Source organism: Phyllostomus hastatus, unplaced genomic scaffold (genome assembly GCF_019186645.2).
Source record: "Phyllostomus hastatus isolate PE091 unplaced genomic scaffold, TTU_PhHast_1.1 phas_contig_196, whole genome shotgun sequence".
Lineage (NCBI taxonomy): Eukaryota > Metazoa > Chordata > Mammalia > Chiroptera > Phyllostomidae > Phyllostomus > Phyllostomus hastatus.
The window spans coordinates 14,239,935-14,264,592 of NW_025333709.1; the positions used below are offsets into that span (position 1 = coordinate 14,239,935).

Genomic DNA, 24,658 nt, shown 5'->3' on the forward strand with positions numbered 1-24,658 from the left:
AGGCCCCAGTGAAGTAAGCCCTGTTCTGTAGGATCAGCCCCTGCACAGCTGATCCTCCACGGTGGTTGCAGCCAGTCCTTGCCCCAATCCGTCTAGGGGGAAATCCTTCCCATTGAAGTGCCAACAGTAACCGAAACTTGACTACAACAGGAGAGTACACACAGCTCTCATGGGGATGGGTCTAGAATGCCCAGCTCAAGTGATGGGGAGGCTGTGCCACTGGACCCCACAGGACCCCTAATATATAAGGCAAACCCATGAGACACAGCAGCTCCACCTAATACATAGAGACAAACATGAGGAGGCAGCCAAAATGAGGAAACAAAGAAATGTGTCCCAAAAGAACAGGGCAAAATTCCAGAAAAAGAACTAAATAATATAGAGCCAAGCAATCTATTAGATGCAGAGTTCAAAACACTGGTTATAAGGATGCTTAATGAACTTAAGGGGGAGTAGATGAACTTAGAACTTCAACAAAGAGGCAGGAAACATAAAAACAGAGAAAATATAAAAAAGAACTGATCAAAAATAAAGAGTACACTAACTACTAACTAAAATGAACATATTACAGGGAATCCATAGGGGAGCAGATGAAGCAGAAAATCACATCAGAGATTGGAAGATAAGGAAGCAGAAAACACCTAATCAGAAAAGCTAAAAGAAAAAAAATTAAAAAAAATGAAGATAGTATAAGGAGCCTCTGGGAGAACTTCAAGAATACCAGCATTCACATTATAGAGGTATCAGTGGGAGAAGAGAGCGAGCAAGGAATAATTGAAAACGTATGGGAAAAAATAATGACAGAAAACTTCTCTAACCTGGTGAAGGAAACAGACATACACACAAGTCCAGGAAGCACAGAGAGTCCTAAACAAGATAACCCCAAAGAAGTCCACACCAAGACACATCATCATTAAAATGCCAAAAATGAAAAACAAGGACTCTTAAAAGCAGCAAGAGAAACGCACTTAGTTATGTACAAGGGAACTCCTATAAGGCTGTCAGCTGATCTCTCAACAGATACTTTGCAGGCCAGAAGGGATTGGCAAGAAATATTCAAAGTGATGAAAAGCAAGGACCTACAACCAAGATTACTCTACCCTGCAAAGCTGTCATTTAGAATCAAAGGACAGATAAAAGCTCCCCAGGAAAGCAAAAGTTAAAGGAGTTCATTACCACCTAACCAGTATTACAAGAAAGATAAAAATGTAAATAAAATGACAATAAATACATATTTATCAACAATTACTTGAAATACAAATGGATTAAATGCTCTAATCAAAAGACACGTGGAGACTGAATGGTTAACGAAACAAGACCCTTACATAAGCTGCCTATAAGAGACTCACTCCCAATCCAAAGACACACAGACTGGAAGTAAAGGGACAGAAAAAGATATTTCATGAACATGAAAACAAACAAAAAAGCTGTGGTAGCAATACTTACACTAGACAAAACAGACTTTAAAACAAAGGTTCTACAACAAGAGACAAAGAAGGACTTAGCATTCTACTTCTGGGTATTTACCCAAAGAACCCAAAACACTAAATTGAAAAAACATACACGCATATGTTCATTGAAACATTATTTACAATCTCCAGGATATGGAAGCAACCTAAGTGTCCATCAACAGATGAGTGGATAAAGAAGTGATGCATAGCCCTGGGTGGTGTAGCTCAGTGGATTGAGCACTGGCCTGCGAACCAAAGGGTGGCCAGTTTGATGTCCAGTCACAGCACATGCCTGGGTTGCAGGCCAGGTCATCTGTAGGAGGTGCATGAGAGGAAACCACACATTGATGTTTCTCTCCCTCTCTTCCTCCCTCCCTTCCCTTCCTTCTAAAAACAAGTAAATTTTAAAAAATTGTTTAAAGTGATGCATATACACAATGGAATATGACTCAGCCATAAAAAAAGAATGAAATCTTGCTACCTACAACATCATAAATGGACCTAGCAGGTATTGTGCTGAGTAAAATAAGTCAAAGGAAGACAAATACCACATGATTTCACTTCTATGTGGAATCTAAAAAACAAAACAAACAATGAGAGCCGAAATAGAATCGCAGATACAGAGAACATTTTGATGGGTGACAGATGGAAGGGGGTTGGAGAGACGAGTGAAAAAGGTGAAAAGATTAAGTAGCACAAATTGGTAGTTACAGAATAGTCAGGGGGATGTAAAGTACAACATAGGGGCTGTAGCCAATAATATAGTAATAACTATGTATGGCGTCAGATGGGGGACTAGATTTACCAGAGTGATCACTTAGTAGGTTACATAATGTCTAACCACTGGGTTGCACAACTGAAATGAATATAATATTGCATGTCAACTGTAATCGAAAAATAAAAAATTATGTTTCCTCTTCAAATTTTTGTTATTTGAAACTCCTTTATTTTTAAAGATTTTATTTATTTTTAGGGAAAGGGAGGGAGAAAGGGAGAGAAACATCAATTGGTTACCTCTCGTACACCCCCAACCAAGGACCTAGCCTGCAACCCAAGCATGTGCCCTGACTGAGAATTGAACCAGTGACCTTTCAGTTTGCAGAACATCCAACCCACTGAGCCACACCAGTCAGGCCATTATTTGAAACTCCTTTGCAGGTACCTTTTCTTCTCCCAGGCTTCTTAATGTTGGTGTATCCAGAGCTCAGTTCCTGTACTTTTCTGTTCAGACTCACTCTCTTGCAATTTCATCTAGTCTCTCGGCCAATTAATTCCTCAAATCTTTACCTCCAGCCCAGTTCTACCTCTGAACACAAGACTCATTTCCCACTCTCTACTTGACATCTCTATCTAGATGTCAATGGATGTTTTGACTTCAGTTTTGTCAGAAACTGAACTCTTAGCCTTCTACCGAAACCCACAGGCTTACCCATCTCAGTCAGTGGTTCCTCCATCATTCCAATTGCTCAGGTCAAAAATCTCACAAGTATTCTTGACTTCTCTGTTTCCGTCATACGATACATCCATGCGGAACTCCTATTGGCTCAAAAGAGACTTAGAATCCAACCATTTCTCACGGCCTCCACTGTTAACTATCTGGATCCAGGCTCACGTCACTTCTATACTATTGCAAAAGCCTAATAGGGTCCAAGCTTCTACCCTTTGCCCCTTTAATTTGGTCTCAACATGGCCATCAGAGTGGTCCTTCCAAATAAGTCAGATCACAATACTCCTCTATTCAAAACCCTGCAGTAACTCCCTATTTCACTCAGAACATGAGGCGAAGACCTTACTGTGGCCTAGAAAGCCCTACACGATCAGCCCGCCCCATTACCACCCTGACCTGAGCCCCCACAACTCTCTTGCTCACTTTGCTGCAGCCACGCTGGCCTCTTTCCTGCTCCTTAAACACACGTCTGGCTTTCTGCCTAAAACACTCGTCTCCATCCCATGTGTGTATTCCCTCAAACTTCTTCATGTCAACTCAAATGTCACCTTCTCAGTGAGGACTGTCCTAACCACTGTATTTAAAAAACAATTCCCATCACTCACCACCACCACATCATCATCCCCAAGTTCCCTTATATTACTCTTCTTCCTTTTTTTCCAGAGCACTTTTCACCTTTCTAACTTATGTACTAAGCAAACTTTATAATTTATGTTTTATGTTACTCGTTCATTGCCGGTCTCCCCTGAATGCAATGTAAGCTCCATCTTTGTCTATTTTATTGATTGCTATATCACTATAATGTGCCTGAAACAAAACATATACTCAATAAATATCTGGTAAATTAAATATCTACTCCAGGAAACTTATCCCACACTCGACTTTATCTGCTGTGGATTTCACAGAAACACTGGCCCACACTTCAAAGCTGTCTGGTGTGGGCTTGGCATCGTTCAGATGGAGGGTCACAACCGACTGGCAGGGGCCGAAGTGGACACGAGGCACCCTGGAACCGAAGACACCAACATCTTCAACTGTTCAACCTTACAACGTGTCCGGTCTATAAATCACCAATGGGTCTGGTGCTGGATTACTAACTCATAAGCCAATTACCGTGATCATGCTGCTCCGGCCCAGGAAGTAATTGCAGTATTTTTAAAAATATTCTGTAGTCTTTTAGAACTAGAATTGGCCTGAGATATCAATTGTTTCTTTCACAAGTAAGGAAATAAAATCTGTGAATTCAAGTGCCTTTCCCATAGTGACACAACTAGTTACGAGAGAGCTAAGACCACAGGAATCTGATGTAACTTAACTCTCATAGAAAGAGAGGACAGTTTTCCTCATCTATAAACAGCGCCTTCATCTGTTCTTGGAGAACATTCATTGAAAGATTTTCTGAGGTCTCTTGGCTACGACAATCTGTGACCATGATGATTACTTTTTGGAGTTTATCAAACTAGAGTTTCATTCTAATCTTTTTTTAAAATTCTCAGGTTTATCAAGGCATAATTTATATACAGTAAAATTTCAAATGTCCACTAAGTGTTTTCCAAAGTTGCTATACTATCTTCATTCCTACCAGCAATGTCTGAGTTCTACTTGCTTGCAATCTTGCCCAACACTTAACATTGTCAGGTTGTTTTTTTTTTTAATTAGACCCCCTAATAGGTGTATATGTAGTGGTATGTCATTGTAGGTTTAATTTGACTAATAATGTTACATATTTTTTCCTCTACCATGTAAATCTTAAGATATCCTCACAATAAAAAGTAAATAATTATTAACCCTGGCCAGATAGCTCGGATGGTTAGAGTATCATCCTGATACACCAGGGATGCAGGTTCAATCCCCAGTCAGGGCACATACAAGCAGCAGCCAATGATGAATAAATAAGTGGAACAACATACTGATGTTTCTCTCTCCCTCTCTCTCCATTCTTCTGTTTCTAGGACCAATAAATTCTAAAAAACGTAAATAATACTTTCCTATGGACTGAATGAGCAGGGGCAGAAAGACCAGGGTAAAACAGGGCACAAAATTTTTTAAACTTACTCATATCCATAAAGCTGTGAAGGGGATCTATCTAATAACACAGATGGAAATATTTAAAAATATGTAAAGTACTATTAGAAAATCCAAGGTGCTATAATTGCTACTAAGCATTCAAAAGTTACACAGATACAAAAACTGCGCAGGGGCCTCCAGCTCTCCGCAAAGAGAGATGAATAAAACATCTTAGTCTGACTCACCTTGTCAACACTGTCTCTGTCTACGATGTTGCAGCTGTCCTGAGTTAGGCTAGTTTTCAGTGTTAGAGACAAAGCTCAGTTTTCAAGCACAAATATCACTTTTCTTTTCACAGTCAATATAGCCATGAGGTCAACATTCTAATAATGGCAAGGGATAAATGTATTATTTTAGAACGAGAAGCTGGCCAACGTCTGATCTGGTTCTTCCTCCTTTGACTGATGTCTCATCCCTGAACAAGTCTCCAGGCTTCCGAAAATGAAAAGAAAAGCCTTTTCCATTTGTCTTTCAAGAAGCGCTAAGTGATAAATGAGTTGAATTTTACTGAAGTATAAGAATCCCTAATGTAGAAGTTTCTAAAAAAAAAAAAAAGCAAAATCACCTGTCCAAGACTCCTTGGACTACCTGGATAAACAGGATGACAATGATTAATTGCAAACCAGCTAGAGTGGTTCCAGATCAAACAAAATCCTGTAGGACCGCACTGGATACCTAAATATAATCCAAAATAATAAACTAATAGGCAAAATCACCAATGATTTGGAGTGCCATTCTAGATAAGATTATTATTTTATACCTAAAGAGAAGGCTTACCTTTCTTTCTTTTAATAGCTTCTTATAGCCATTTGATCCAAGTGATAATAAAGTAATAAGAACATCTAAAGAAGGCGAAGCTGAAGCTCTTCCTGAAATAAGAACAAGTTATAATCAGGAGGGTAAAAAAGCTTTGGAAATTAAGATTTATTATAGTAGCCTATTTACAAATGGATTTTTGTTTGTTAGTTACTTTTTTCTGAAGAGCAACTAATTTATTTACCTGGATACATCTTGCTGATTTCCTGAATGAAGGAATCATTAAAGCCAGCAATTATAGCGCCACCTACTGGAACCATAAAATTTTTGTCCAAGCTCTGAACAAAAGCGTCTATTCTACCAACCCGGGCCCCCTAGAATAAAATATTACATATTAGTTTCTAGAAGAAGAGACAACAGTGACTATTAACAAATAAACACCAGTAAAATAATGCATGAAAATCAAAAACAGATACAATATTTTATTCTTTGCAACAGTGCCAGTAAAATATTTTAAAATATTAAACTGAATACCTCTAAATATTAAACATATACTCCTTTCATGTGGAACAGCACTTTATAGTTTACAACCTGCTTTCACACAAAAATCACTTAATCCTCACAACAACCCTGTGAGAAGGCAGGGTTTTAGTATCAATTCAGGAGGGAACTATATTGAAACAGAGCCTTTCACCTTAAAATTGGGTAAGAGAGAGTGGATTCCTCCTGTGCCTATCATCTGTGATCCTCTATTCAACAATAAATGTCAACAGTGGGCCCTAAAGCTATTAAGTAATTTTAAACACCCTCTGTGAGGTTAAGAGTGGCCACCATAATCTAATGGACTGCAGCCACCCACGCTGCCAATCGATTAGTCACACATGTGAGTGCCTCTCTTTGATTCCTGGATAACCTACTACCTGCATGACCACTTAAAGCAGCAAGTCTGCTCCTACCACCACTCAGAAAACAAAAGAGAAAAAGAAAATTTTTATTTTTAACATTGACTAATGGAAATTCCTATTAACTCTTGGCAGTGTTTCTACATTTAACTCATGTTTCCTAATGTTATCATTTAGGTGATCTCATTCTACTGCAAATGAACTTCAAGTGAAAATCTAATATTCTGATAAAAAATTGAACACTTACTTAACAGAAATATAAAACCAAATTCTAGTTCCAATCTGACATAGTCTATGACCTTCTATCTAATGTGCTTCAATTTTCTCCTCTTAAAAACAGAGATACTATCTAAATTTCAACTAAGAATTTTTTTTCTTTATCTGTGGTGACAGATTTTCAATCTGAATTCAGAATCTACATTCCTATTAATATTATAACCGCATTTGACCTTCAGCATCGCACTTTCTCTCTGCATCTGTATCTCAGGAAAAATAGGAGCAGCAGATAGCTGGCCTAATCTAAGAGACCAGAGCCAGGCCACAGGTAAAAGCAGCAAAAGCTGGAGGCCATCACAGGATTATTTAACTCTTAACCTTCCTGTTACTTTTCTAATTTTCTCATAAACTGTGATCAGAGAAAAATCTCACCGTATCACAGGAAAACAGAAGCATGTAAGACTGATAGAGAAAATAACTGAAAAACATGCAAAGTAGTAGCATATAAAAATCAAGCAAACACTTATAGTTGCCTTCTATTGACATTTAAGTACTGTCCAAGGCTTCCTGAGAGAAACTTGAACCTCAGTTGGGAGTGGGATTACTAAGAGAACAATCAGTGCCCTCAACTTTGCTAAACTCCTTCATCACTGCAGCACAGAAAGTGCTGGCAGCACATCTGTGGCAAGAAAACAGAGGCTGGACCCATCTCACGAAGGATTTATGTTGTATATGGACCTCACTCTCCACACTAAAGTCAGAGGCTATTAAAGAGCAGGAAAAACCTTGAAGGTTGGAAGAGTTTAAATAGGAAAACAGAAGCATGTTCTATGAAGTGAAGAACTGAAATTTATCAGCTCATCCATTTAGCAGTTGTCAAACACTGTTCCAGGATCTGGAGACAGCAGCAGGGAATACGGATGACCCCTAAACAACGTGGGGATTAAAGGTACTGGGAGCCTGCAGAGTCGAAAATCCACACTTAAGTCAGTCCTTGGCACAGGCAGATTCCCAACCCCGTGACTCCAGGAGAGGATCCTGGATCACTCCATCTACTCTGACACCCCTCCCCTCCAAAATATGAGAGCATCAGCCAAGACCCGTCATACTCATTGTTTACTGCCTGCTTCTGCTCCATGAGGGTAGGCTTTTGTTGTACTCACTCCTGCATCCCCAGCACCTACACTGGTGCTTGGCACATCGGTGGGAACCCTGTAGATATTTGTTAACTGAACTGACAATTAGGTCTGTGAATGAGTAATATAAGATGTACTTCTCTCAAATTCTTAATAAACAAAGTTGCTGCTTCCTTACTCTTTGGATCTTTACAATCCATCTGACTCTACAATAATTAATTCTATGTATTTCTATAATTCTACTATATCCCTCTCCATTACACCGTCCTAACATCCATATTCCATGAGTCTCCTAAATTAGTTCAGTATATAAACAGAAGTGTAGGTTCTTTAAAACTGACTGCCTGGGGACTACCTGTGCATACAGAATGTCCTACATGCTGCAATAAGTCATTCTGGGGCACTGCCCTTTAAAAAAAAGGAATCCTGACACATTTTAGTTCTTCACCAACTGCCTCATTATTACAGTATGAGCTTCCCAAGAAAGTATCTGCAGTGTTAGTACTTTGTCTTTTAGAGCAAAATATAGGGCTTTGGAGTCACAATGAATTACATGGGCCATTTTGCAGCTTCAAGCCTTGGGCAAGTCACTCAGGCCTCCTGAGCTTGCCTCTTCATCTGTAGAATGGAAACAGTAAACATACCTAAATGGTTGGGGTTAAGTTAATAAACTTTGAAAGTCTAGCAAGATGCCTGACACACAACGGGTACTCAGTAAATGGCATATATCACTAGTACGAACTACTGGGAAGAATTAAAGCTAACTAATTTTTCAGAATGTCGGAAATAGTAATCAGCACTCAGTAAGACCCAAGTACTTATTCGATTTAAAGCAACTGACTCACCATCTCTATTTGTAAGGAGCAATTTGGGAAAATGGAATGTTTGTGTACTGCTTTTTAAAATTTCTGAATAAGTGACCATTATAGAAGGTAATATAGTATCTCCAACACCAGAATAGCTACATGTAAAAAAATTTACTCACTGATCTTACCGTGTAATTTTCTGGTTAAAATTTTAGTAAAACCACCTCATGAATGAAGAGAGGTGATGACAGAGCAGGGTATTCCTGATGCACAACTATGAGGGCACCTTTCGTATCCTATCCTGGAGCTCATTTTCTTTCAATCTTAACTTCTTCAAGGGTGCCACCTGATTTCCAGTATTCAAAAATATATATAAGCACCAAAACACAGAGTACTCCCAGGTTAAGTAAACAATTTTCAAGTAAACATTAAGGAACCAATTAAAATGATCATTTTGAAACTTCATAGGCATGTATAGAGTGTAAAGCTTTAAGTTTATATTTAAATTAAAAAACTACATATATTTTTCACTGTTTTGAAAAGTTAATTCTAAATGCCCACAATGACAATATATAAAAAGCAGTAAATGTATATAAAACAAGAAAAAGTGGATACATAAATTACTATGAGTGTTAGGGTCACAGGGTTATGAATGAGTTTCTGCTCCTTCCTCTCCCTTTCTTAACTTTTCATAATGCTGATACATTTGACTTTCAAAATTGAGGCTGCTATAAATTTAGAAAGAGGAGAAAGGAAGAGAATGGGAAAAGGGGAAGGGAAATAAAAATAAATCACCGATTTAAAATTATTTTTAATATTTCCAGCACAGAGAATTATACAACCTTCCTCTGCTACCAATCAAATTAGATATAATCTAGTTTAGAATTGTGAGGAAGCCTTAAAAAGTTCAGGAATAACAGAAAAGGACATCAAGGAAATGGTAGTTTTCCTCCAAAGATCTTAAGAAATACTGACATACCATGTCTACAGTGTACTCCAATCCTGGACTTCTTCCGTTATATAAACAAATCTATTTCCTTATTGGTTAAGCTAATTTAAGTTGGAATTTCTGTTACTTGCTGCCAAGTACATCCTAACAGGTACAACTTTTGAGTAAAGAAATTAGTAAATCAGCTATTACTATCATATAAGCCACATTTATATCAGAGATGATACTAGTATACTCAAATGATAAAAAACAAAAAAAATGTACTAGGAAAAATTTCCTGGGCTCATAAGCATTCACCACCACGTTGGAGAAGACCACAGGTAACCTGTGAGTAACCTGTGTCTACTTGACATAAATCACATGTATTTCAGAAGTGAGTATGTGATTAACTCATCATGCACACAAATGATATAACTTGTCATTCAGGGATAATACCTATCCACTTCCTAATATAGTATGAATAATTAACTATTTGTACTATACTTCATAATACTTCATGTAGTCATTCCCTTTTTTCAGTAACTATTTATCGAGTGTCAATTATGTACCAGGTACTGTGTCCTAAGTAATGAGGACATGACAGTGAACAAAACAAAGTCCTTGTCCTGACAGAAACTTAATTCTAATTACTATCAATAACTAGACAATAAATAAATACTCTATTAAATGGTAATAAGTGCTATGAGAAAAAGAGCAAGGGCCATCCATTTTAAGAAGCAACATTATTTTACATAGCAGTAGGTAAGAAAAATTGCCAACTAACATTTATAAGACACCAATAATTGTAAAACATCCCAATTTCAGAAATGTTGAAGTGAAAAATGTGCATCTTGCCCTGGCTGGCGTAGCTCAGTGGATTGAGCACAGGCTGTGAACCAAAGTGTCACAGGTTCGATTCCCAGTCAGGGTACATGCCTGGGTTGCAGGCCATGACCCCCCAGCAACCACACATTGATGTTTCTCTCTCTCTCTACCTCCCTCCCTTCCCTCTCTAAACATAAATAAAATCTTTAAAAAAATGTGCATCTTAAAATTGATGAAAATGGTAAAACAGGAAAAGGGGAACAGACATGGTGGCAAGGGAGAGGAGGTGTTATTTTAGATCAGAGTGTCTGAGACGGTCTCGCTGACCTAGAAAGGGCAGGCAGCCATGCACCTCCTGGAAGAGGAGCCCAGTGAGAGGGATGCGTGAGAGCAGAAGCCTGGCGGTGCGCGCACCTGTGGCCCCACGGAGGAACACCAGGCAGGCCCGTGCAGCCAGAGACAGCAGGCAAGAGGAGAGCAGGAGGAAATGAACTCGGAGAAGCTGCAGAGGCCTGAATACACAAAGCCTAGCAGGCCATGGCTGTCACTCGCATTCTAAGAGGGATGGGTAACCCAAGCATACTTTCAAAATAAGAACCTAAAACAGATGACCAGGATCTAGTTGATACTTATAAGTCATAACATTTTTTAAAACCTGCCTACTCCAGTTATATGCTAGAATGTTTTTATAAATGAAGTCATTTCTAGTCCAGGATAAGATAAAATGATTTCCTTAAATATTAAATGCAGAACAAATCATCGATATAGTTTGAAAAATACTATAATCCAGTATTCAGAAAAATGAGAATCCCAGCAACGAAACATTCTCAGAAAGTTAAAAACTAAGCCCCTTAAATATTTCTATGTTGGTTCTGACCAAAGCTATTAGTCCAATTACCACCATACTACCAAAAAATGACTTTTAGTGCCCTGGCCAGGTGGCTCAGGTGGTTGGAGCTTCATCCCATGCACCAAAAGCCTGTGGGTTCAATCCCCGTCACGGCACATATGTATGTTGCAGGTTTGATCCCCGTTGGGGTGTCTATGGGAGGCAACTGATTAATGTTTCTCTCTCATATTGATGTTAATGTCTCTCTACACCCTTCCTCTCTAAAATCAGTTTTTTTAAACAGAGTTTTATTGAGTAAATATTGGGTGCAAATAACTGATTTTACTATATTAAGTTGCAGGAAAAAGTAGTAATTCTACGTGTTAAAATCCATTTTTTCTTGACATACTTTCCTAAACTCTCTCACCTGCTGAATGAGGTGCATACACTTTGAAGACTGCAGTCCATAAGCATTGTTGACTATGTGTGGAATGCCGTAATTGGCACAAATCACAGCCAGTTCTTCTAACCTGTAAACAAAAATATTCAATAGAAAGACACACTCCTACTGTGCTTTTATAAGTTACAGTGTGAAAACTAATTTAATAGTTAATATTACTGTATACTAGGAGAAAAAATAACAAAACTTAAATTTCTACAGCAATATTTTCATATATAATTTGGCAGTTTGGCAAGGCATAGCAGGCACTTTTAGGGTAAACTTTAAAAAGCTTTTAAATTTAAAATGTTACCAATAAATGAGAAAATATGTATTTATAAAAATATGTATAGACGGTTTCAGCCACTTTAAAATTTCCTATATAAAATGCAAGAAGCAGATTATTTATAATGACCCCTTATAATGTGATACATTCATGTTGAAATATTTTTGGCCACTTATCATACTAAAAATATTATCTGTAAAGTAGTAAGCATATCCTGAAATCTTTAAAAAATCTCACATTGCTTGCCATACTAAAAATATTATCTGCAAAATAATAAGCATATCTAAAAATCTTTCAAAAGTCTCACATCAAACATCTTACAGTGTAAAAAATTCATTTTCAAATATAGACTTCAGTGTATTAAAAAATACAGAACATTAAAATGTTTCAGTACCAAATAAGATTTTCCAACAACTTGGATACTAAAAAATCTGGTTTTAAATTCACTCTTACTTTCTCACTTGACACTCCTTACATTAAGACAATCTGACACAGGGATGTAAAGTACAGCATGGGGAATACAGACAATAATACTGTAATAACGAAGTATGGTGCCAGATGGGTACTGGAAATACCAAGGGGAACACTTTGTAAAGGATATGGCTGTCTAACCACTATGCTGTACACCTGAAACTAATACAAAATAATAGTCAGTGCAAACTGTTATTGAAAGATAAAATTTAAATTAAAAAAGAAACATAAAGAAAAGACAATCTGAGAGTCTAACTTTATGCAAAGGTAATTAAATTTCAATTAGAGTATAATAAATGATATCCTTTTGCAAAGTCAAATAATATTTGTGACAGAGGCTATCTTTAACAAGAATGTCTTCACACTGTAAAGCAAAGACCAAATTCTATGGTTTAATAAAATTAATTTTTAAAAAATATTCTTTCTACAACACAAAGAATTTGGAAGATATTTTTATACAATAAAAGTTCCTTTACATGTAATGTATTTCAAATATACAGTATATAGATTTATATCTATTTATGTATTATTTATTCTTCTTATAGTAGATGTGCACTCATATGTTTTTAAGCCACAAATAGAAATTACTTTATTCTGTTAATCTGGCAGAAGTTTTCAACTTCCTCCCTTAGAGTTTTATGAATTAAAAACTCATTTTATCATTCATTTCCATAAATCTCACAAATCACAGAACACCTCATTTAAACTAATCAATGTTGTTAACAAAATAGACCTTCTGAGATATACACAGTATTTTCTTCATAAAAGCACTTTCAGATGTTTGTCTTCTAACAAAAGCATTCATTAATAATAAACTTCCTTGACAGTAAGGCACTATAATAACAAAAGCACTGTGTTTTTTTTAAAGTCACTTGTGAGTAGTTTTAAATATTCTGAATTGATCAAATCTACTAATATTAAGAATGTATATACAGGTATTTAGTGAAAGGCAAAGGGATACTGAAAATATATCTTCTGTGTGAATAAAATTGTATTCTAATTTAAGGTGTTTATCAATTAAAGACATGATACCCTTCCTCTTTTTTTTAACATTTCTTTTGGCTGATTTTGCCCCACAATGTTCTCTGTCCAATTAATGGACTAATAAGGACAATATCTATCTATTCAAATTGAGAGTACAAAAGAATTAAGCTTAATGTGAAATCAAAATGTATTTTTAGACTTAATAAATCAGATATTCAAACATATTATTAATAACAGTGCATGATCATTTTCCTAAGGTCCCCTCTTATAAGAAACATTCATCAGATAACACTGCTAAAAAGTGGTATATGAGAATTTTAATGACAAAAAATGTGATGATACATGTAAAATACTTAATACTGCAGCAAGCATATATGAACATCCAAAAAGATTTACTCAAGGTGAAACAAAACAACACTATCTTCAAGGATAAATAGATAATACAAATATCCATATGCTGTTTTTGGAAATGTGTTTTATTTCTATCACATTAAAATTTTTCTAGATAGCAACACCATCAATGAAAAAAGAACAAAGATGTTTCATATTAATATTTCAATATAAATTTAAAATACCTATGACTGGTAAATAATAAAAGCATATATAATACAGGGTGGGGCAAACGTAGGTTTGCAGTTTGTGAAATGTAAGAGTTTATTCTTATATTATTTATTAATTATTGCATTATTTTCAAGATATTCTTAAAGCAAATTCAAATTCATGACTGAAGCAAGGTGAATTTTCAAGAGCATAGTTTTCAAATTGTATCTTAAAGTCTGCCTTTAAGATAGTGAAAGCTGCCCTGGCTGGCGTAGCTCAGTGGATTTGAGCTCGGGCTGTGAACCAAAGTGTCGCAGGTTCAATTCCCAGTCAGGGCACATGCCTGGGTTGCAGGCCATGGCCCCCAGCAACCGCACACTGATGTTTCTCTCTCTCTCTCTTTCTCCTTCCCTTCCCTCTCTAAAAATAAATAAATAAAATCTTTAAAAAAAAAAGATAGTAAAAGCTAATATGCATTCGTTACTGCTGTAGTATGTGATTCCATGGATACTACAAAAATAGCACAAAGTCAATATAGTTCTAACAAATTCTAGGACTTTATTCAAAATGTTAAAGGAAACAAAAACTTTATGTCAAAACTTGAAATCTGGCTCTGGCTGATAGGATTCAGTGGATTGAATGCCAGCCTGGGAACTGAAAGGTTGTTGGTTCGATTCCCTGTCAAGGCACATGCCTGGGCTGTGGACCTGGTCCCTAGTAGGGGTTGTGTGAGAGGTAACCAGTCAATGTTTCTCTCAGACACCACATCTCTGTTCCTCTCCTTCTCATTCTCCCTCCCTTCCCCCTCTCTAAAAATAAATAAATAAAATCTTTAAAAAAAGAACCCAGCACCTCTATACCTAAGTCTATTATACTTTCAGAACAAAAATTTGGGGGCATCCTTTAGAAAAGTAAACATTTGCTTTTTTTTTTCATTTTGCTTTTTATTTTCTTAAACATTTGCATTTTTCTCAGAATGCAAAGACAACCACTGTGTACACCTAAATTAATCTTCCAATTAAAAAATAACCAAAGGGCAGTAAATAATTCTAAAAATGTCTCTACTGATAGTTCCTGCATATGAAAACTAACTGTAAGATCAAAGAAGTGGAGATAGCAATGAAAACAAGTAAAAACCCAATACTTAGCTTAGAAACTCCTATTAAATAATGAGGGAAAAGATGCCAGGGGATCACAAACCACAAAAGAGCAAGAACACAGTTGCTCTGCATCTGCTCAGGGGATACAGGGGTCTCCACACTGGGTACCAGTTGTTTCTCCTTCTTATATATCAAATTTTACTTTTCTCAAGAAATAATACTGTTTCTCCACAAAGTCAATCTATTCTCTTAGAACAGTCCATTCACCTACTTACTGCCAATTGTTACTTAGGCATCTTTGAGAATGAGCATGTGTGCATTTTATTTAAGAAACTGATGATATCTAAAGGACAACATTCACCTATCATTTACCTGTCAGGCACCCGGGGAGCAAAGCAGGATGTAGTGGAATGAACACACAGCACGTTGTCAGGCCCAAGTTCCTCGACCTTAGCTTCCACTGCGTTCAGGTCCGTGCGCAGCTCGTCGCCTTCTAAAACGTTTTCTATCACCACAGGCTCAAAACCTGACCCCGCCAAGCAGAAATCAAAACATGAGCGTAAACTGGAACCAGAGAAGACCCTGGCACTCTAGAATGCAGTGCTGTACTCGACACGTTCATGGGGCTGCTGGGCCCTGCTCCAGCCAGAAAGAGCTGGCTCGGTACTGGGATGAGGCCAGGGCAGGCCGAATACCACAAGGGACAGCTAGTCCTCAGCCAGACCCACAAATCTATTTAGGACTTTGATATGAGAAGATTAATTCTGGGAGTTAAGGAAAACAAATGTTCCACAGATACCTACAAAAGTAGTAACGGTCACGGATGATGAAAAGGACCATGTAGTCCAGTTCAGTCTCAGTCCACGGAAAAGTAAATCTACACACTCTCTCGCAATGCTTAAGGTTTATCTTAAAGTTCGCTTTATTCAGAGACAAAAATAATAACTCGTGTTGAAAACAAATCACAACTGCCAACTTAATGTTTTACCTCTAGAAAAAAGGGTAATGAATTTTAGTAGTCTAGGGAATACTGACTCATCTCATAGTTTACAAGGCCTTCTGTAACCTACATATAAACATTATTTTTCAATTTCTAATTGAATTAGTATATTTAATTATAATGTGATCAAAGGTCCACCCAAATAATAACTATGTAAACTTGTAAGTAAATATTTAGGTATCCATAAACTTAAAAAGGTGTATAAGCAATATGTATACTAAATAATGTACAGAGCACTTACATAACCAAGTACACTGTGATACTAGTGAATACTTTACTCAGGGTAAAAGTAAACCCTTAATGTTTAAGTTTCAGAAACTGGATAGAAAATAAACCTGGGAAATTTTGCACAGAAAGTTATACAGTCAAATCTTCTGTCTTCCCAAATACCAAATCTAGCAGCCCAGCTAGATTCATGGATTTAAAAGCCTAAAGAGATTTAGAAACCATTTAGCTCAACTCATTCATTTCAAAGATAAGGGAGCCAGAGTTCAGGAAGATTAAGTGGCTTCCCTGAGTTCACACTGCCCGTTATAACAAAGTCAAGAGCAAGTAGTTTTCTTCTGTATTTTAGAATCCACATCAAGGTGTCTGCATTCTATTTACAGACAAATAAAACCTTTGCCACTAAAAAGTCATCATTTCAAATATTCGATGCAGAGATGTGCAGGTTAATTCAAATCTTCACAGCTATTAAAACTAACACATAAAACTTCACTTAAGTAGCTCCCTGAGGATGGCTAATTTTCTATTTCTCAGATTCTCTAGACCCAACACTATTGTGGCTTTCAAACAATTAAAATACAACCTTTTTTAAAGAATACAACTATGCTGCTGCCTAAGAATAGAAGCTATCCTGGAAAAGAATAAACTGTACATTGTGGTCCAAATCATAACATCTTTTGGAAAAAAGTTTCCAGTTTATCAGTAAGGCAATCTTTTCCCTAAGTTTGGTTATCAATTATTTGGTTAACAGGATGTAAATTAACAGACTTGACAACTTTATGCCACTTAAAATAAATCAGCATATTTTTAAAAGTTGATTAGTTTCTGTTATATGTCCTTCTTACAAATCTCTTTACATGAGTTTCTTTAGGATTATTTACACATAATACAGTTTAATTATAGCCCACTACTGTTCATTTCATATAACAGACTGAAGCCATTAAAAAACGACCTTAAATATTCAAATTTGACTTGAGAAAGCCAAATACTAAAATACCAATGCAAAGTTTTGTCTCATCTGTACTGCATGATATCTGTTATCCTCGCACTAGGCCTCATGGTGAAAATTTACATGTACTCCACTCATGTATATTCAACCGACATTTCTAAGCACGATTCATGCTCCAGGAATTACTGTTGGGCATTTTACACGTCATCCCACTTGATCCTCAAAACAATCTAGTAAGGTAGCTATTCATAACCCCATTGTAAAAACGGGAACATACGATCCAAAAATTCTACTTTTGAATATGTATTTTGAATTCCACTTTTCAGAAGAATTCACAGCAGAGACTCAGGCAGGTACTGGTACACCCATGCTCACAGCAACATTATTCACAATACCCAAAAAGTAGAAGCAACCCAAGTGTCTATCAATGAATTTATGAATGAATTCACTAACAAAATGTGGGATACACACACAGAATGGAATATCAGTCAGGCCTTGAAAAGGAAAGAAATTCTGCCACATACACCACCATGGATTAAATCTTAAAGACATAAGTAAAACAAGTCAGTCACAAAAGACAAACACTCTACTTATGTGAAGGGCCTGCAACAGTCAAATTCATAGAGACTGAAAGCAGAATGATGATAGCTAGGGACTGGGAGTGGCGAGGACGGGGCAGTTGCTGTTCAGTGGGCAGAACTTCAGTTTCAGAGGATGAAAAGCTCTGGAGGTGAATGGTGGTGATAGCTGCACAACAAGGTGAATGTCACAGAACTGTACATTTAAAAATGGCAAACTTTATGTGTATGTTACACAATAAAAAGAAGAAATAGGAACAGGTTTAGTTTCTTTCCATGTATCTCTATCTTTACATTAAAAGTCTGAAATGCCTAACTGGGATACTGAAGACATTACATATAACACTTCTCTTCTTTTACCTGCAGTGATCATGGACTTAAAGCAGGACTTCTGGTCTATCCGTGGCCAAATAATATACTTTGCCTTTGGTCTTTTGTGTCGCAATGTTAAGAAGCACAGAGTCAGGCTCATACCAGTTGCCATAGGCACTACAAAGCAACTGGTCGCTGTATGGACACCTAGGAATAAGAAGTAAAACAGAAATTAGTTATTCCATTAAAAAACCAGCATCTTCTTGAAGAAACAATATACTTCCAGCAAATAACAGAAGTTGTAGATTTAGAGCTACTTCCTCTGCACTCACTCTCAGGAAGCTCACAGCCAAATTCATCTTCCATGCTTATGGCTCTGATTTTCTATCTTATTCTAAAGGTTTTTATATATACATATGTCTTTTCAAAAGCCATTTATATCCTTTTTGTAAGATGCATTAACAAAAGAAATTAGGCAAAGGCATGAGTGGCCGGTCAGCCAAAAGTATTATGATTAACACAGCACTTACCAGCTATTTTTATGATGTCCAGGACCAAAGAATTGGTAATTTTGTTCAAAAGGCTAGAACCTGCAGCTTTTGGTTGCACAGCAGAAATATCACCTGATCGTCCAATTCCATGAATGAACCTAAGCAAAAAATGGACCAACAACTAGACAAAAATATTCAGTGTTCTAAGTAATCAATTGTATAAATATACAAATACAATAACCAAAAAAATACCAGGTGCAATACTTAACTATTACAGACATATTTCATCAACTATTACTATTATACAAATATCCTATTAAATTGAAACAAATTCATCAACTATGCTGTGAAATCTAGTCTCCAAAGGTGGCAACCATTAATCCCTTTCTTCCCTATGCCCACATGGTACTGCCACACCAAGAGACACAGTCTAATTCCCTCCACTTGTACCTGGCCTGGCCTCAGTGACTTGTTTGGCCAGAGAGAATCTAGCAGAAGAAATGGTCTGGTTAGACCCATGATCTGAGTTAGATCATAAGAAGCTGGAAGCTCCAACCAAGCCTCTTGAAGGGCTTGCTCTCTAGGGACTCCCTCTTACAATCCACATGCCCTGCTGGGAGAAGCCAAAGCCACATGGAGAAGTCATCTGAGCTCTCTAAGGCCATCTGCAGCAATCTAAGTGCAGCACCGTGGATAAACTGTCCAGCTGAACCTTCAGATGACTTAAATTCTCCACCAACATCTGACTGCAACTACATGAGAAACCCAAAGCAATCATCACCCTGCTGAGCTCAGTTCACCCACAGAACTATGAGATAATAAATGATTCTTTGAAGCCACTAAATTTTAAGTGGTTTGCTGTGCAATAATAGAAAAACAAAACATATGCTACATTAAATTCTCTTCTTTCTTTCCTCTTCCCCTAACCAGAGGAGGGGGCTAAGCTGCAGTGGGGATGAGTTGGTATTTCAAGTGTTGCCTTTATCCATTATCTGAAAACGTGTGCAAATCCACTCATTTCAAATTAGATGTTATAATGCTATTTAAAAATACTTCTGAATAGTCTTCAAAATAAAAATCTATTTGTAATTTACAGTAAAAGAGATCAGAAATTCTACACACTGGAATTATCACAGGACATTAGTTTCGCACTTCATTACCACTGAAACCTCACGTACAAAGAATTTTTTACAGTTAATATCAACCATTATCAGTCCATTTTTAATATGAATTTTTCACCTAAGATATACATTCATTATCTTTGGTTTTAACTGCAATGGATTTAACTGACACATATAATTGACACATATAATATCATATTAGTTTCAGATATACAAAATAATGATTCCATACTTGTATATATTATAAAACAATCTCCACAAGTTAGTTTAACATCCATCACCATACACAGTAACAGATTTTTCTTTCTTGTGATGATAACTTTCAAGGTTCTACTCTCTTAGCAACTTTCAAACACACAATACAGTATTATTAATTACAGACACCATGCTGTACCTTACATCCCACCACGTACTTATTTTATAACTTGAAGTTGTACCTTTTGATCGAACTAGAAGTTTGGTGGTTTGATTGAAATAAAATAGTATTACAGGATGGAAAATTTCACCATGATGTGAAATCAAGGAAGACAGGAATTTTTAAGAGTATACCTGTATCTCACAGAAAGGTTGGAGAACAGAGAAATGATTATATTTGGAATCACTGTCAAATGGTTATTAGAACTGAAGAAACACTTTTTACAAAAATATAAAAGAGTGACTTAATAATCTAAAATTAAATTGAATATACCTTTTCCTACATCTATCACAACAAAAAGCAAGGTGCCTATAAAATGGGATTCAGTTTACATGCACATAAACAATGCTTGAAGTCCTACCTAGAGGTCATTCTCAAAAAAAAAAACAAAAAACAAAAAACTTGTGACTGTAGGAAAGAAACACAGAAGAAATCGTAACATGTTTTAAACTCTTACAAACACTAGGTTTACTAGGTTAACTGTTCTTAAATGTATAGCCAGTATGGTTAGCCACCCACAACCTGTCAAAAACTTTTACCCTCCTCCCTTGAAAAGCAACTACTCAGATTAAATTGTTGCATCTAGTTTACATGCCCACTTAAGTAAGGAAGAAGTAGGTTCCAGACAGACATTTTATAATCTAACATGATAAATACTGCCACCATTGTTTTTAGGAGGAAAAAAGCAAGGAAAAGACAAATGTTTTCACATGCTATTTGAAAAAAATACCTGTAATGACGCCGAGCGACTAACGCTGATGCCACTCTCCCTTCCCTTTCTCCCACACCGCAATTGCCCAGGAAATTGTTGCTATCCATGATTGCGAGCTCATGCAGGAAGAGTTCAAGTGTGCTTTCATCCCAACCGTCCTCTGGACATTTGCCCTTAAAACGAACAAACAAAAAACATGTAATTATACTGAATTATCATTTAATACTATGTAAGAGGGCTTCGTCGTTCCCCAGAACCCACTTCAATGAGTTTTAAAACTTTTTAATATGTTCTTTTGCCCTGCTCCTTGCTGTCTAAAATTCAGACAGAAATGGAGTACTATGAAAAAACTTCAAATAGGCAAAACTCTGTATGTTACACTGTACTACAATTAACTATGGATTGCAAGGGATAAGTGAACATGATGAGAGATTTACTCGGGTTTAAAAGTTGCACTCAGTTAAGGTCACCGAAAACCAAGAAAACCGTATCTTCAACGCAGATTCTTCAAACCAGAGTATTAAAACTAGAGGCTGTCAATCTTGAGTAAAATTAAAATTCAAAATGCTGGCAGAAGGGACACCTGGGGCGTTCCGAGGCAGCACTCGGTTCGAGCTGGTAAACCGTGGCTTACAAACACGTGTTCCCCGAGTTCTCGGTGGGAGGTGCGAACTTTGCCCTTTCCGCAAACAAAAGAGTAAACCAAGGGGGACTTCCACTCACTTCCGTCTCTCGAAGTTACACACGCGAGACTCAAAAAGTTTCGACCCTCACACTCCCCCTACTAACACTCTCTGGATCCTGCTGGCGTTGGCGAGGTCGAGCCGGAGCTGAGCGCAGCAAGTCCGCACAATGCACGACAAGCTGCGACAGCCTGCGGGGACAGCTCTCAACCTGCAAACCGGAGCCAGGGCCGCGGGACTCTGCAGTCACAGGGAGCGGGGCGGAGCCTGGGGGCTCGGCGGCGGCTGCGGAGGGACCCGACAGTCCGGTACCTTCTCCAGAAGCAGCCGTATGAGGTGCTCGTGCGAGCGGCGGGCCTCACAGCCTTGCCGCACGTACGCCGGCGACACTAGCCTCTCGCCGGCCGCGAAACTCTCCCGGTTCATCGTGCTGGTAGCAACTGTGGCGGGACCGCGAAGAGTCGACAAGAAACGGACACGGGACTAAACCGGGAGGCAACGCGCCGCCCGGACGGTACGGCAAGACCTCGGGTCAAAAATTCACGTCTCACTCTCGCACATGCGCGAAACGCCTCTGCCGGTGCACCGGGAAACCGGAGAATTTGAGCATGCGCAGGGGTGTCAGCGCGTCCTGCGAACTTCGGAGGACACTGAAAATTAGCCCCGCCTCGCTGCCTCGGATTGGTCTAGTTGATCCCTAGTGTCTGAGACGGACTGTAAGGAAGGACCTTGCACTTGTGCAGGAGGGCGGAGGAAAGTGAAGGGCAACGGCGTGGGTTTCCCCGAAGAAAACATCTCCTAAATTAGTCCGTGCCAGTCCTGTTGAATGGTGAGATCTGCGCAGTGTCTGTGCTTCAGCCTTCCTTGGACCGTGTCTCTCGGATTCCAGAACATTTCATCGTTACTTAATTCGTCACACAAACCCTTATGAAATAGCAGTTATCCACTCCTTTTCTCCTTTGCACTACAGAATTTTTACCCCTGTCACTCACAGCCTTGTATGACAGAAATTCGTTCTTACACATGCACACACGCACCCCCATGAAGCAAACTTCGTAAAGGCAGTGCATTGGTTTTTACTGCCAAATCCACCCAGTCCCAACGTCAAGCCCCTAGAATAGTTCCCAGAATATAGTAGGGGCTAACTTTAAAAAATATATATATTGCATTAATGATTTACATTGACCAGTCAACAACCTAGAGCTAGGTGCCAGAGATACAGAAATGAAAAGGCAGGATCCCTGCCTTCGGTTTGCTTGCAGTCTTAACCTTAGGTGACTCGACAGTAATTGCTGACATCGCTCTTGTCCAGGGATGTGCTACAGCCCATTTGCCCTGGTTCACACTTTCTTGCAAGTGCTGATTGTTAAATGTTCAATAATTTCGTGAGCAGGTTTTTAAATATGGCTGCTTTTTAACAATAAGTTTACAATTGTTAACTATATTAAAAAAACAAAAGTAATAAATGCTTGAACTCTTCGCTTCCTAACTATTTTACTACATTTTACTGTTACCTATGCTTTTGACATAATGCACATCGATTTCATCCGTACAGTGGAAATAGAATGTAATATGTAATGTGTGCTGCTACACATCCCTATCCAACTTCCTTTCTGGTGGCATCATGTTAGTAGCTTGAAATTGCCATGGTGGGAGCATTTACACCATGGCAATCAGCAAACACTAAAAACCAGGCCCTTGCATGTGTACCCCCCACCCACTAGGAGTCAGTGGTTTGACATGTACTAACTCACCACTGTTCCTACTGCATGTTGCCAGGGTATCCTACCATTTATGAGCCATGGTACTTGCCTAAATAGAATTTCAGTTTCTAACTTCCTATCTTCCTTAACTAGACTCTTGAGATCCTGGCTGACGGGGCTATATTTCATATCTATGTTCAAAGCACACACTGAACACATAATAGAGGTTCAGCAAATATTTGTTAAATGATGTAGACAATTTGAGAACTGTGTAAAACTACACAGAAAGGTAAATTGTGAAAATGTAGGAGACCGCTCTGCATGGCGTGGGCTCAGTTCCCACTCAGAGATGTACAGGACCCACGGATAGGTTCTCCCGTGGAGAATCAGGCCTGCTATGTACCTAGACCACTATGAGTCTTGCTTTTTGCTAAAACTCCCTCACCCTGAACTGAGGACATTCACTGCAAAGTAACTTCCTAAAATCCATGTAAAACCTTCCAAGGATGAGTATAACCAGTTCAACCACTTCTGCCTTTTCATTTGCAAATATCCCTCTTTTGCGATGTGATTAGCAGCATTGGCTCCTTTGTTTTGTGTATAAGGTAACCCCCTAAAGTGAACGCGTGCATAGAAAATGAGGACCGAAGTGTAATGTGCCCAGAGATAGAAATAAAGGCCTGTCATGGTGGAGGCTGCAGCCTTTGCTCCCCTTGAGAGAAAAGCTATGCTGCTGTCCCTTTCCCTCCACGGGACTTGGTAATCCGTGTGAATGTCTCATTTCATCCATAATGATTCAGACACTGCGGGCTGGTGTCTGCATCACAAAAATAATGAAAATTTAGCTCACTTTTTTAAAAATAAGCATTAGCCTTCAAACTTTGGAAAAGTGGAGATCTTACTCCCAAATATGCAACTGTTTTTACAAGTTTTCCTTTGAAAAAGCCTTCAAAGCTGCTTTGTTGACCGCATGCAAAATGTGCAAAAATCCCAAGATCCATCCCAACAACGAATGCCTACACTAGGTTTTGTGCCAGCGGGTTCTCAAACACTGTTCACCAGTCTTAACTTGGAAAAATGTTTGTTTCCAAAAACTAAATCCATCAAGGCATGCCATCATTGAAGGATTAAAAAAATGCAGGCGGTGGAGACAACCTCCAAAGAAGTGTTCCAAAATTTTTGAGTACCTACTATTTCTAATGAATAGGACAGCATCAGAATAATTCTATGGCCTTTACAAGATGTAACATAGTGAAAAATAGATCCAACATTTATGGGTCTGAATT

General features: G+C 38.0%; 1 protein-coding gene across 1 annotated transcript in view; it reads right to left on the minus strand.

Annotated features, from left to right (window-relative positions):
• SEPSECS (Sep (O-phosphoserine) tRNA:Sec (selenocysteine) tRNA synthase) overlaps positions 1 to 22,744 on the minus strand; it is a 37,928-nt gene extending 15,184 nt beyond the window's left edge. The window contains exons 1-8 of the mRNA XM_045834357.1: positions 21,982 to 22,744; positions 21,005 to 21,159; positions 18,778 to 18,896; positions 18,296 to 18,454; positions 15,556 to 15,709; positions 11,791 to 11,893; positions 5,966 to 6,095; positions 5,743 to 5,834 (exon numbers count right to left, since the gene is read on the minus strand). Coding sequence (XP_045690313.1) covers positions 5,743 to 5,834; positions 5,966 to 6,095; positions 11,791 to 11,893; positions 15,556 to 15,709; positions 18,296 to 18,454; positions 18,778 to 18,896; positions 21,005 to 21,159; positions 21,982 to 22,095 — 1,026 coding nt within the window. The 5' untranslated portion in view covers positions 22,096 to 22,744. The remainder of the gene's footprint in view (positions 1 to 5,742; positions 5,835 to 5,965; positions 6,096 to 11,790; positions 11,894 to 15,555; positions 15,710 to 18,295; positions 18,455 to 18,777; positions 18,897 to 21,004; positions 21,160 to 21,981) is intronic.
• Between the last annotated feature and the right edge of the window lie 1,914 nt (positions 22,745 to 24,658).